Source organism: Oncorhynchus mykiss, chromosome 1 (assembly GCF_013265735.2).
Source record: "Oncorhynchus mykiss isolate Arlee chromosome 1, USDA_OmykA_1.1, whole genome shotgun sequence".
NCBI classification, from domain to species: Eukaryota; Metazoa; Chordata; class Actinopteri; order Salmoniformes; family Salmonidae; genus Oncorhynchus; species Oncorhynchus mykiss.
This window is the reverse complement of record NC_048565.1, coordinates 31,805,821-31,818,825: the sequence shown is the minus strand read 5'-3', so window position 1 is coordinate 31,818,825 and position 13,005 is coordinate 31,805,821. Positions and strand designations below refer to the sequence as shown.

Below are 13,005 nucleotides of genomic sequence, written 5' to 3'. Positions count from 1 at the left end.
CGTCTCAACGTCAAAAGTGTAGAGGCGACTCTGCGTTGCTGGCCTTTTTCCTTTTCTTTTCTTTCAAAAACAAGGACATTTCTAAGTGATCCCAAACTTTTGAATGGTAGTGTATGTAAAGTACCTTCGGAATGCATTCAGACCCCTTTGAGTTTTTTCCACATTTTGCTACGTTACAGCCTTATTCTAAAATGAGGAAAAACAATCCTTAGTAATCTTCTCAAAGAAACAGATTTTTTTTTAATGTTTGCAAATGAACTATTCTGACCCTTTGCTATGAGACTCAAAATTGAGATGCATCTTGTTTCCATTGATCATCCTTGAGATGTTGCTACAACTTGATTAGAGTCCATCTGTGGTAATTTCAGTGGATTGGACATAATTTGGAAAGGCACACACCTGTCTATATAAGGTCGCACAGTTGACAGTGCATGTCAAAGAGTTGTCCGTAGAGCCCCGAGACAGGATTGTGTCGAGGGACAAATCTGTGGAAGGGTACCAAAAAATGTCTGCGGCATTGAAGGTCCCCAAGAACACAGTGGCATCCATCATTATTTAATGGAAGAAGTTTGGAACCACCAAGACTCTTCATATTGCTGGCCGCCCGACCAAACTGAGAAATCGGTGGAGAAGGGTCTTGGTCAGGGAGGTGACCAAGAACCCGATGGTCACTCTGACAGAGTTCCTCTGTGGAGATAGGAAAACCTTCCAGAAGGACAACCATCTCTGCAGCACTCCACAAATCAGGCTTTTATGGTGGGGTGACCAGATGGAAGTCACTCCTCAGTTAAATGCACATGACAGCCCCCTTGGAGTTTGCCAAGATGGGACTGGGAGACTCATCAGGATCGAGGGAAAGAGCAATGTACAGAGAGATCCTTGATTATAACTTGCTCCAGAGTGCTCAGGACCTCAAACTGGTGCAAAGGTTCACCTTCCATCAGGACAACGACCCTAAGCACACAGCCAATACAACACAGGAGTGACTTCGGGACAAGTCTCTGAATGTCCTTGAGCGGCCAGAGCTTGAGAGGATATGCAAAGAAGAATAGGAGAAACTCCCCAAATACAGGTGTGCCAAGCTTGTAGCATCATACCCAAGAGGACTCGAGAATGTACTCACTGCTAAAGGTGCTTCAACAAAGTACTGAGTAAAGGGTCAGAATTCTTATTTAAATGTGATATGTCAGGGTTTTTTGAAAATAACAATAGCAAAAATGTCAAAATAAATGTTTTTGCTTTGTCATTATTGGGCATTGTGTGTAGATTGATGCGGGGGAAAAACATATTTAATCCATTTTAGAATGAGGCTGTAACCTATCAAAATGTGAAAAAAGTCAAGGGGTCTGAATACTTTCTGAAGGCAATGTATATACAATGTATATATACATACATATATACATACATCCCGGGGCGGCAGGGTACCCTAGTGGTTAGAGCATTGGACTAGTAACCGAAAGGTTGCAAGTTCAAATCCCTGAGCTGACAACATACAAATCTGTCGTTCTTCCCCTGAACAGGCAGTTAAGGCCGTCATTGAAAATAAGAATTTGTTCTTAACTGACTTGCCTAGTTAAATAAAGGTAAAAAAAAAAAAATATATATATATATATACGGTACTAGTCAAAAGTTTGGACACACCTACTCATTCAAAGGTTTTCCTTTATTTTGACTATTTTCTACATTATAGAATAATAGTGAAGACATCAAAACTATTAAATAACACACATGGAATCATGTAGTAACCAAAAAAGTGTTAAACAAATCAAAATATAGTTTAGATTTTAGATTCTTCAAAGTAGCCACCCTTTGCCTTGATGGCAGCTTTGCACACTCTTGGAATTCTCTCAACCAGCTTCACCTGGAATGCTTTTCCAACAGTCTTGAAGGAGTTCGCACATATGCTGAGCACCTGTTGGCTGCTTTTCCTTCACTCTGTGGTCCAACTCATCCAAACCATCTCAATTGGGTTGAGGTCGGGTGATTGTGGCGGCCAGGTCATCTGATGCAACACTCCATCACTCTCCTTAGTCAAATAGCCCGTACACAGCCTGGAGGTGTGTTGGGTCATTGTCCAGTTGAAAAACAAATGATAGTCCCACCAAGCACAAACCAGATGGGATGGCATATCACTGCAGAATGCTGTGGTAGCCATGCTGGTTAAGTGTGCCTTGAATTCAAAATAAATCACAGACAGTGTCACCAGCAAAGCATCCCCACACCACATTCAGAGACTTGTCCCGAAGCCACACCTGATTTGTGTTGGTTGTGTGCTTAGGGTTTTTATCCTGTTGTAAGGTGAACCTTCACCCGAATCTGAGGTCCTGCGCGGTCCTGAGGTCCTAAGGAGTGGCTTCCGTCTGGACCCTCTGCCTTTAAAACCTCTTAAGGATTCGCCGCTTTTTTTCAATTTTCTCCTAAAATGACATACCCAAATCTAACTGCCTGTAGCTCAGGCTCTGAAGCAAAGATATGCATATTCTTGGTACCATTTGAAAGAAAACACTTTTGAAGTTTGTGGAAATGTGAAAGGAATGTAATAACAATAATATTACACAATAGATCTGGTAAAAGATAACACAAAGAAAAAACCAACCGTTCTTTTGTATTTTTTTTGTACCATCGTCTTTAAGAATACAAGAGAAAGGCCATAATGTATTATTCCAGCCCAGGTGCAATTTCGATTTTGGCCCCTAGATGGCTGCAGTGTATGTGCAAAGTTTTAGACCGATCCAATGAACCTTTGCATTGCGGTTCAAATTTTTGTATCAAGACTGCCCAAATGTGCCTAATCTGTTTTTGAATATCTTTTCATGTTCAAAATTGTGCACTCTCCTCAAACAATAGCATGATATTGTAAATTGGACAGTGCAGTTATATTGGCAAGAATGTAAGCTTTCTGCCAATATCAGATATGTCTATGTCCTGGGAAATTTTCTTGTTACTTACAACCTCATGCTAATCGCAGTGCTGCAGAGATGTTTGTCCTTCTGGTAAGTTCTCCCATCTCCACAGAAGAACTCTAGAGCTCTATCAGAGTGACCATCGGGTTCTTGGTCACCTCCCTGACCAAGGCCCTTCTCCCCTGATTGCTCAGTTTGGCCGGGCGGCCAGCTCTAGGAAGAGTCTTGGTGGTTCCAAACTTCTTCCATTAAAGAATAATGGAGGCCACTGTGTTCTTGGGGACCTTCAATACTGCAGACATTTTTTGGTACGCTTCCCCATATCTGTGCTTCGACACAATCCTGTCTCGGAGCTCTATGAAACAATTCCTTCGACCTCATGGCTTGGTTTTTGCTCTGACATGCACTGTCAACTGTGGGACCTTATATAGACAGTTGTGTGCCTTTCCAAATCATGTCCAATCAATTTAATTTACCACAGGTGAACTCCAATCAAGTTGTAGAAACATCTCAAGGATTTGAATTTAATAAATTTTAGAATAAGGATGTAACGTAACAAAATGTGGAAAAAGTCAAGGGGTCTGAATACTTTCCGAAGACACTGTGTATATATATATATATATATATATCTTATTCATGTTTTTTCTCTATCTCTGTTTTTCTAATAAAGAGTCAAAAGTGATATAGAAAATTATTATTTGAGTGTTCTATGCCTATTCAATTGTCAGTGGCATGGTGCATACACTGCAGAAATGCTCAATTCTATGTGCAGTGATCTCTGCCACACAAGATAAAATTCATGCAGACTAATTCGGTGGAGAGAATATGAACATGCAGGGAAAGCCAACGCTGGGAATGAGTAGGTGTTGGGGATACTTGTGTCATAGCAACTACAGTATGAGCGTGTTTCCCTGCCTGCCGCCCCCGGTAACGAGGTTGTTTTAGTACAAGACAGTCAGTGAAGAAAGCTCTGCTGTCTGTCTTCCTGCTCTCAGGACAGAATGTACACCAGGTCAAAGGTGAATCGAAATCTGCCATAATTTGCATTGACAGTACCGGGGCAGCAGGTAGCCTAGCAGTAATGAGCATTGGGCCAGTAACGGAAAGGTTGCTGGTTTGATTCCCTGAGCCGCCTAGGTGAAAAATCTGTTGATGTGCCCTTAAGCAAGGCACTAAAACCAAATTGGTCATGTAAGTCGCTCCACTAAATTGTACTCAGATTAGTTTTATATTACTCTCACCATAAAGCTCAATTTTATTTGTTAATGAATGATTATTGTAAGTCAGTGTGCAGACAGTGTGCACAGAAACCAGTCCATTCTTCCATTATGCTGATATTGGTGGCTATATTTAGCTACACCCATCTTAAATATCAAAGCCTCATGTAAAGTCTATGTTCTACTGGGAGAGAATGTGGTGCTCTTGGATTCTGCTGCCCTCTACTGGAGACAGAATAAATGAAAACCTGTCCTGTTACACAATGAATTAAACTGACACAATAGCTAATGCCTTTTTGGGTAAGATCCATTTAGTAGCATATCAAGATTAATGTTGCTTGCTAAATGTTGTCAACTACCTCTTAAATCTCAGCGAAAAGGTTAGAGTTGCAGTACCTACTGAAGTAGTAGTGATCCACAGTGATCCACAGTGATCCACAGTGATCCACAGTGATCCACTGGACACAGACGTCCGTTTAACGTCTAGTATTGATTTAAATTTGGCTGAATTGTCAACTATTGTGAATTCAATGTGAAGTCAACAAAAAATGTCACCATGTCATTGGATTTAGGTTAAAAGTTAAGTGAAAATAAGAAATGCCCTTAGGTTGATTAATTTTTCCATGTTGATTCACTGTCATCATATAGACTTTTGGGGGTTGAAATTATGTGGAAACAATGTTGATTCAACCCGTTTTTGCCGTTGTTGCAGCTGACTATCATGGATCACTTTAGTGGCTGTCCAAGGGCAGTCATAATCTCAACAATTTATTGGCTTGGAATGGTCTTTCCATGTTATACCAATAGTACTTTATTGTAAAGGTATCGCATTACATCAATTAAGTTCACTAAAATAAATCCCATGGCATTTTACAGCCAGTATAACTGTCTCCATATTGTATCTCCCTGTAGAATTCTCCCTGTTCTCATACAACAATGGCACAGTGATGTCTTCGTGTCGCCCTGAGATGGACAACAACAACCGCAGTGCCCTCTCTGCAGCCTCCGCCTTCGCCATCGCCACGGCAGGAGCCAATGAGGGCACGCCCACCAAGGAGAAGTATCGCCGCATGTCCCTGGCCAGCACAGGTACAGAGCGTGTTAAACATCAGTTCTGTCCACAATGGGACCATTTGAATATACCACATTTTCAAAAGCATGAGAACTTTAATGTCATTTTTGTTCTTCTCAAGATAAAAAAAAATCGATATAGTCATTAAAAATGTAGGTGTGATATTTGCATGGTGTTTTTGAAACATTTTACGCAGGGTTCCAAACAGACCAGAGGAATGGGGACAAAGAGTTTGTCATCCGAAGGGCTGCAACCAACAGAGTCCTAAATGTTCTGAGGCACTGGGTGTCAAAACACTCTCAGGTAACACTTCCAGATACATAGTTATGATAATTCACTACTTCTAATGTAAAATAGAGTGCAGGTTTCCAATCAGTTAACATTTGTGTGTGCATTTGTATTGACCTCCAGGACTTTGAGAGTAACACTGAGCTGAAGCTGAAGGTCATAGCCTTCCTGGAGGAGGTGATGCATGACCCAGAGCTGCTGACCCAGGAGAGGAAAGCAGCCGCCAACATCATCAGGTACCTACCAGCACTACCATCGCCTCAGCTTATAGACACACACTGCTAACATTGAATACATGGGCTATAACTTCTATAGGGCTGATTAACACTGATGTACAGAGTAAAGAGAAACACATTATAAATACATACCTGTTGTATGGTCTATTAGGACCCTGACACAGGAGGACCCTGGTGACAATCAGATCAGCCTGGAGGAGGTTAAACAGCTGGTGAGTGGGATGACTGCATGTGGATCTGGCAGTAATGTAAAGAAGACACTGTGTTTTACAAAAGATGGTAATTGAGTCAATAGAGGACAATCTCTCCTTGACATATGCTAAGTATGTGTCTCAGGAATGTTAGATTATAGGGAAGTAGTTGTCATACCTCGCGTCTTGAGAATGGTTACCACTGATGCTCTTTTATGGGTGTACTAGGCGTCAGTAGGGAAGGCAGAGGCATTTGAGAGCCATTCTGCCCTGGAGATAGCAGAGCAGCTCACCCTACTAGACCACCTGGTATTTAAGGTCATCCCATATGAGTGAGTGACACCCAAACACATGTTGTATTCTCAGTTGATGATACATACAGACATACAATATGGGAGACATACAGTGATTTTGAATAACAACTATGCAGTATTAATGAGAACAAATTAGATTTATTTCTACTTGATCCTCCAATATTGTTTTACAGAGAGTTCTTTGGTCAAGGCTGGATGAAGAATGACAAGACTGAAAGGACACCATATATCATGAAAACAACAAAGCACTTCAATGATGTATGCAGCTAACAACGCCCACCCCCCCAACATAATATTACAACTGTACATTTTCACTTTTTTTATTACAGTGTTTGGCTTTGGTTGTTATGCATTAGGAACATGGCTATTCCTTGTCTGTCTTGCCTCTGTTAGATCAGTAACCTGATTGCCACGGAGATCCTGCGTTGTGACGATGTGACCACGCGGGTGGCGGTGATGGAGAAGTGGGTGGCGGTGGCGGACATCTGCCGCTGTCTCCATAACTACAACGCTGTGCTGGAGATCACCTCCTCCCTCAACCGCAGCTCTGTGTTCCGCCTCAAGAAGACCTGGCTCAAAGTGTCCAAGCAGGTAAGGCCACATCTCTTCACTACACACACCCAGCTCACTGATGGCTCGTAGCCTGGTCCTAGTAATATTATTACATATTTTATCATTGCACTGGGACCTCAATACACTCTTATAAACAGCTTGTTATGACACCTCAGACCTCTATGAATCCTTATAGCTTACTACCGATAAGACATCAATTTAACAATGGTGATTATACCTGCGTGTTTTCCAACATAATATTTTGACACAGTATTTTATTTAATCTCTCAGACTAAAACCGTCATTGACAAGCTGCAGAAGTTGGTTTCGTCAGAGGGGAGGTTCAAAAATCTGAGGGAGGCTTTAAAGAAGTGAGTGTTTCTTCTGCTTGTTCTAATAACTACAAAAGCCAAAAGCCAATAAAATGTTACTGGCCATTCGGGCAGTGGCTCGATCAAAGTATTAGCAAATTTGTGACTTCTGTTTTTCATTTTAGCTGTGACCCTCCCTGTGTACCATACCTGGGGATGTACCTCACTGATCTGGCTTTCATTGAGGAGGGGACGCCCAACTACACTGAGGACAAATTAGTAAACTTCTCAAAGATGAGGATGGTAAGCGGCTCTGCTTCATGTAATGTTACAGAGATATTCAAAAGCGTTCTGTGGCTTTGTATTGTATACATGGCTTATGTTGTTATCTCTCTGCAGATTTCACATATCATCAGAGAAATTAGACAATTCCAGCAAACAGCATACAAGATTGATCATCAGCCAAAGGTAAAGTTTTAAAGCTGTTTCGTGGTAACTTCTGTTATATTGTACATATAAAGAGAAACAGAAGAAAATGGCAATGGCCATGAGGGAAATCCTGAGTGTCGGTATTAGTCACATCATATAGATTATCGTAGTTGTAGCCAACCTGCTGAACCTGTATATTTGTCCTGGTCTAGGCAGCACAGTATTTGCTGGACAACAGCTCTGTTCTGGATGAAGAAAGCCTGTATGAAGCCTCTCTCAGAATTGAGCCTAAAGTCAACAACTGAAGAGGATGACAGTTTCCCAAAGTGTACTCTCTGTTAAAGAACTATGTCGTACACAGTAGACATAAACAATAACTGGTGTTAAGTCATGTTTAACATGTTTGCTCTTTATACATGTGTTGTTTTGAGATGTTATCTTATGTACACATGTTCATTTAATTGTCACATTGTTGTTGAAATATTTAATTTTTCCTCTGCAACAAGGACCATTTCACTGGGCTTATTAGAGTGATAACTAAAGTCACAATGATCTTGCATAATGGTGTGTCCTTTGTAACCAATGAAATTGATTGACACCTTTTCATACTGTGGACTTTGCACTTCCTGTAAGCACACCTGCTGCCAGGGTCCTACTGTACAGGAAATATTGTTCTCTTTACTCAAATAGATATAATGTGTTTATCTGCAACTGATGTAGCATTGTAAAAATCTAACCAGGTAAAACGACATGGACATTTTTAAACCCAAAATTGATGCGGCTAAACCAATGTGTGTTCCTTTAATTGTTCTATATCAATCTGCCTCCTCCCTGCTTTGATTATTTGCTTCCATTTGAATTTCTATCAACATTTGAGTAATCTTGTCACAATTGAGATATGAGAGCCACTAGCACCACAGAGCTTTGTCTTGTCATCATGAGGAGTGATTCTTACATAATAAGATATTACACTTGCCTGATACAGGAAGTTCCTGACTTGCAGTACAGTACTGAATCTGCTCTGAAATGAATGAAGAACAGCAAATATATAAGGGCATATCCACACAACAAGCTTTTATCTAAGAACCAGCAAGGTCTGGTTTCTTTTGAAAACATTGAAGTCAAGTGTGAATACACCCTAACCTAAAACATGATTAACAATATTTGTAGCTTTATTTCATTACTGTTGCATGTTGCATTGTAACAGGCGGTTAAATCACAAACCTCTTACAGTATATTTGCAGAAGTAATTCAAGTCAAGTAGCCATAAATACAATTTTGTTTTGCAGAATAAACTCTATTAATCCATGCAATTGAAATGGCTGGTAATAAGCCAGTGTACGTTATATCTCCAATACGAGTGTACTTCCAGTTTGACAATGATTAGTTGGGGGTGACATCTTGTTTGACCAGGGGTTTGGGGAAGTTTGCTGCTATTCTTGGAGCATGCCATTGTAGCTGTTTCCCTTTTTAAAAGCACATGTGTGTTAGCTTTCAATTTAAACTTAACGGAGCACACATATTAAAGAAAAATAAAGCAACACCCTTGAAATTGTAGTATTTTCAGGCTTTGTGATATTTGTGTACAGTAAAAGGTTGTTCCGCTATTATACTGTATCATTCAAAGACGATCTATGTCCTTTTGCTGTTCCAGTGATTGTGGAACGTGACCGTATATCACTCTGTTAAATGCATTGTTGTTTAAGAGTATGATAAAAGTAAGTGAATGAGTTACTCCGCCTGCAGCATTCAAAAGGTATTTTTGTAGTATTAGTATAAGGCAAGGGGTTACAAGAACACAGGAAAGTATTTTGTACTTTGTTGTTGTTAATTCACCTTGCTGAAATGTATGCTGTACATTTTGTACATGCAGCCCTGCATATTTATTCATGTGGAACAGTGTCAAGTACACCTCTGAAAAGCATTGTATCCCAAGCGTCAACACAAAATGCTACAACAATTGTAATTTTGAAACCATGACTTAGAGGTAGAAGACAACTTCAAAGTGTTTTGCATATACTGTAATCCTGTCTATAATCATTCTCTTAGCAGGAATATAGTAATGTAGTGCTTATTCTGTGAATATTTGTATGTATTTTTACCATGTACAGTCTAGAAACATTTAAAGCTCATATGGCAGGCATGCAACACTGTATCAGACAATATTAAAACAATATATATACATATATATACTGTATACACTTATACGTGCACATACTCTTATAAATGAAATATTAACAAACAAACGTTTTGCTGTTAGCAATACCCAGTGGTATGAGAATTATCTTTCAACCCTTATGTTTATTTCCACAGCTTGAGAAATATTTCCAGTTTTGTAAAAAGAAAAAATGTATGTTTCCTGATTACCTCTTGCTAATAAATCTATTCTATCTCAGGGGCATTGTTGTCTCAAGTGTGTTTGTGAGAAAACAATACATTTTCTTCTCTCTCGCTCTTCTCTCACTCCCCACCCCCCTCTATCACATGCACACACCACACAAACACACACTCTACCATAGCCGTGGGAAGTACGGGTGCTGGAGGTGAAAGAATTTGTGTTGTTACAATAAAAAGCTATTGAACAATTTTTGTGTTGCATTATATTATCATCATACTAGGCCCTGTAGATAGATAGATATACTACATTTTGTTTTCAACTTCAATAGCCTGTATGGAATTACTGAGAAACTAGGATACTAGAAACTGTCTTATCTAATGCATATTGGGATGCACTGTATCCACACAAAATAAAACAGTAAATTCACAATGACCTGAATTCTTTTGATGTTACTGTGTCATCCATGCAGTACAACAAGGAGTGTGACATGGAGGAGTACTACCACAGACTTCAGATCTTCATTGAGAACAAGAGGGTTGACCATGACTGTGAAGGAAATCACAAGTTCACAAGTATGAATAACTGCATTACAGTTGTGTTTCTTCAGTTGTTAGAAGTTTGCATATCCTTTGAGTATGTCAATATATTAATTGTGCCTTCTTCTGAGATTTGACCTCCTTACCTAGTGGGACTGAATCCGTTCTCGGACACGACCTTACTTTGCTCAGGCATTCAACAACCATGGCAGTAAGGGGTGAGTGTCACGACTGGAAAAACCATTTCCTTGTAAATACTGTATATTCACAAAAATATCTTGGTCTAACTGGACACTATTAGATTCTTACTCCAGCTCTGAAAAAAAAAATATTTTAGCAGTCAAGCATTTGAGTACATCAAGTATAACAAGGGACTCATGACAGAGGATAACTATCCATAACAGCACATATATGTAAATAGCAATGCCATCTTTACAACAACTACAGTACTAGCACTTTGAAAGGTGACAATCTATTAACATCATTTATGCTGGAATCATTTTGAAGGAGGGCACTTGCAAGTTCAAGACTGATTTGGCCGCTGCTTTCGCTAAGGATGTGGTCAACATAACAAGGGTAAGTAAATTCACATTACTTTGGGTTATTTGGTGCATTGACTACCCAGGCAGTCATCTTATTGTATGTTTTTTTCATGGCAGTATGATGAAATGGGTATGCTGGATGCTGTGGCCAAACACAACCCTGTCAGCCTTGCCTATGAGGTGACCTCTGATTTCATGCATTACCATAGTGGTGTGTACAGCACGTGAGAATGAGTCTCTACTATGTTTTTAAACCTAGAATAATGGTAATATCTGTTGTGGCGTACAGCAGGTCAGCCACCAGGGGGAGACTCGTCAATGCCTGGTGACAGACGGAGTATACATCACGAGGCGATTGCTCCATCTGCTGGACATGCCAGGTCTCGACGGGCTCTCTGGCCAGGACTAATTGGGACTGATTGGGGATTGGTGAATAATCAAGGGCTGATGGCTCACTGATGGCTACAACTCCCATAAAGCTGCCAGAAGGGCAGCACACAACAGAGAGACTGGAGGAGGAAAGGACTCCCGTATAGGAGGGAGTTCAGTTTTTGATCCCCACAGGATACAGCAAGACCCGGAGCCCAGAAGACGGTATCCCAAAGAAGGTCTCTTGGGGGAGACCTATTCTTTTCTTAAGGAGTATTATTTTAAGAAACACCTTTGAAACTGAGCTAATCCAAGGACAAGGACCCGTGGAGAGACGGCTGGGGTAGGGTCGACCCGCCACCGACGACCCCAGGTGGATGGAGACCAAAGGAAGTGTGCCCGGGGGCACATTGCCTGGAATTGCCTGGCTCGAGAGGAGTAAATACCATCAGCCAGCCCCGGAGGCAAGGTGGGTCATGTAGTGAACTATATCACCTCCTGTTGGGCACACCACAAATCAACTGCACCCATGGTCCCGGTGAAGGTTGACGGACATGACACGGAAGCTCTATTAGACTCCGGGAGTATGGTTACCCTCGTAACCACGAGCCTGCTGAACCAGGATACCGAACGTGGTAGGGAGATGTCCATTTCCTGTGTTCATGGGGACACAAAGCGGTATCCAACCGTATGGATCAACATCGTGACGCCACAAGGGAACTGCCAGTACCAGAGTTGCCGGTACCTCTCCTAGTGGGACGAGATTGTCCGCTGATCGCGCCCCAGTGGGGGCACGAACTGAGGAAGAAGGTGCAAGCCGGCCGAAGACGAGAGCGAGGACAACCCATTGCCTGTGCAGCCCGGAAACAAACGGTTGATCAACCTGTATCTACGGGTCCGGAGTCGGAGTCAGAGGGGGTGCCAGAACCTAAATTCTATCAGCATATCGATTGTGAAACCAGGGCTGGTAAACCCCTGGATCATTGTTATTCTAACTTCCGCAACGCATATAAGGCCCTCCCCCGCTCTCCTTTCGGAAAAGCTGACCACGACTCCATTTTGTTGCTTCCAGCCTACAGACAGAAACTAAAACATGAAGCTCCTGCGCTCAGGTCTGTTCAACGCTGGTCCGACCAATCTGATTCCACGCTTCAAAACTTCTTCGATCACGTGGATTGGAATATGTTCCGCATTGCGTCCAACAACAACATTGACGAATACGCTGATTCGGTGAGTGAGTTCATTAGAAAGTGCATCGGCGATGTTATACCAACAGCAACGATTAAAACATTCCCAACCAGAACCCATGGATTGATGCCAGCATTCGCGCGAAACTGAAACGACTGCTTTTAACAAGGGCAAGGTGACTGGAAACATGACCGAATACAAACAGTGTCGCTATTCCCTCCTCAAGGCAATCAAACAAGCTAAGCGTCAGTATAGAGACAAAGTAGAGTTGCAATTCAACAGCTCAGACACAAGAGGTATGTGGCAGGGTCTACAGTCAATCACGGATTACAAAAAGAAAACCAGCCCCGTCGCGGACCAAGATGTCTTGCTCCCAGGCAGACTAAATAACTTCTTTGCTCGCTTTGAGGACTGACAGTGCCACTGACACGGTCCGCTACCAAATCCTGTGGACTCTCCTTCACTGCAACCAACGTGAGTAAAATATTTAAACGTGTTAACCCTCGCAAGGCTGCAGGC

The 13,005-nt window shown here is 41.5% G+C and overlaps 1 protein-coding gene across 1 annotated transcript in view; it reads left to right on the top strand.

The window, feature by feature from the left end:
- LOC110521239 (ras-specific guanine nucleotide-releasing factor 1-like) overlaps positions 1–9,914 on the top strand; it is a 33,092-nt gene extending 23,178 nt beyond the window's left edge. The window contains exons 17-27 of the mRNA XM_021598687.2: positions 5,033–5,209; positions 5,389–5,495; positions 5,604–5,716; positions 5,868–5,928; positions 6,136–6,239; positions 6,395–6,479; positions 6,615–6,812; positions 7,065–7,144; positions 7,270–7,387; positions 7,484–7,552; positions 7,726–9,914. Coding sequence (XP_021454362.1) covers positions 5,033–5,209; positions 5,389–5,495; positions 5,604–5,716; positions 5,868–5,928; positions 6,136–6,239; positions 6,395–6,479; positions 6,615–6,812; positions 7,065–7,144; positions 7,270–7,387; positions 7,484–7,552; positions 7,726–7,818 — 1,205 coding nt within the window. The 3' untranslated portion in view covers positions 7,819–9,914. The remainder of the gene's footprint in view (positions 1–5,032; positions 5,210–5,388; positions 5,496–5,603; positions 5,717–5,867; positions 5,929–6,135; positions 6,240–6,394; positions 6,480–6,614; positions 6,813–7,064; positions 7,145–7,269; positions 7,388–7,483; positions 7,553–7,725) is intronic.
- Positions 9,915–13,005: the final 3,091 nt, after the last annotated feature.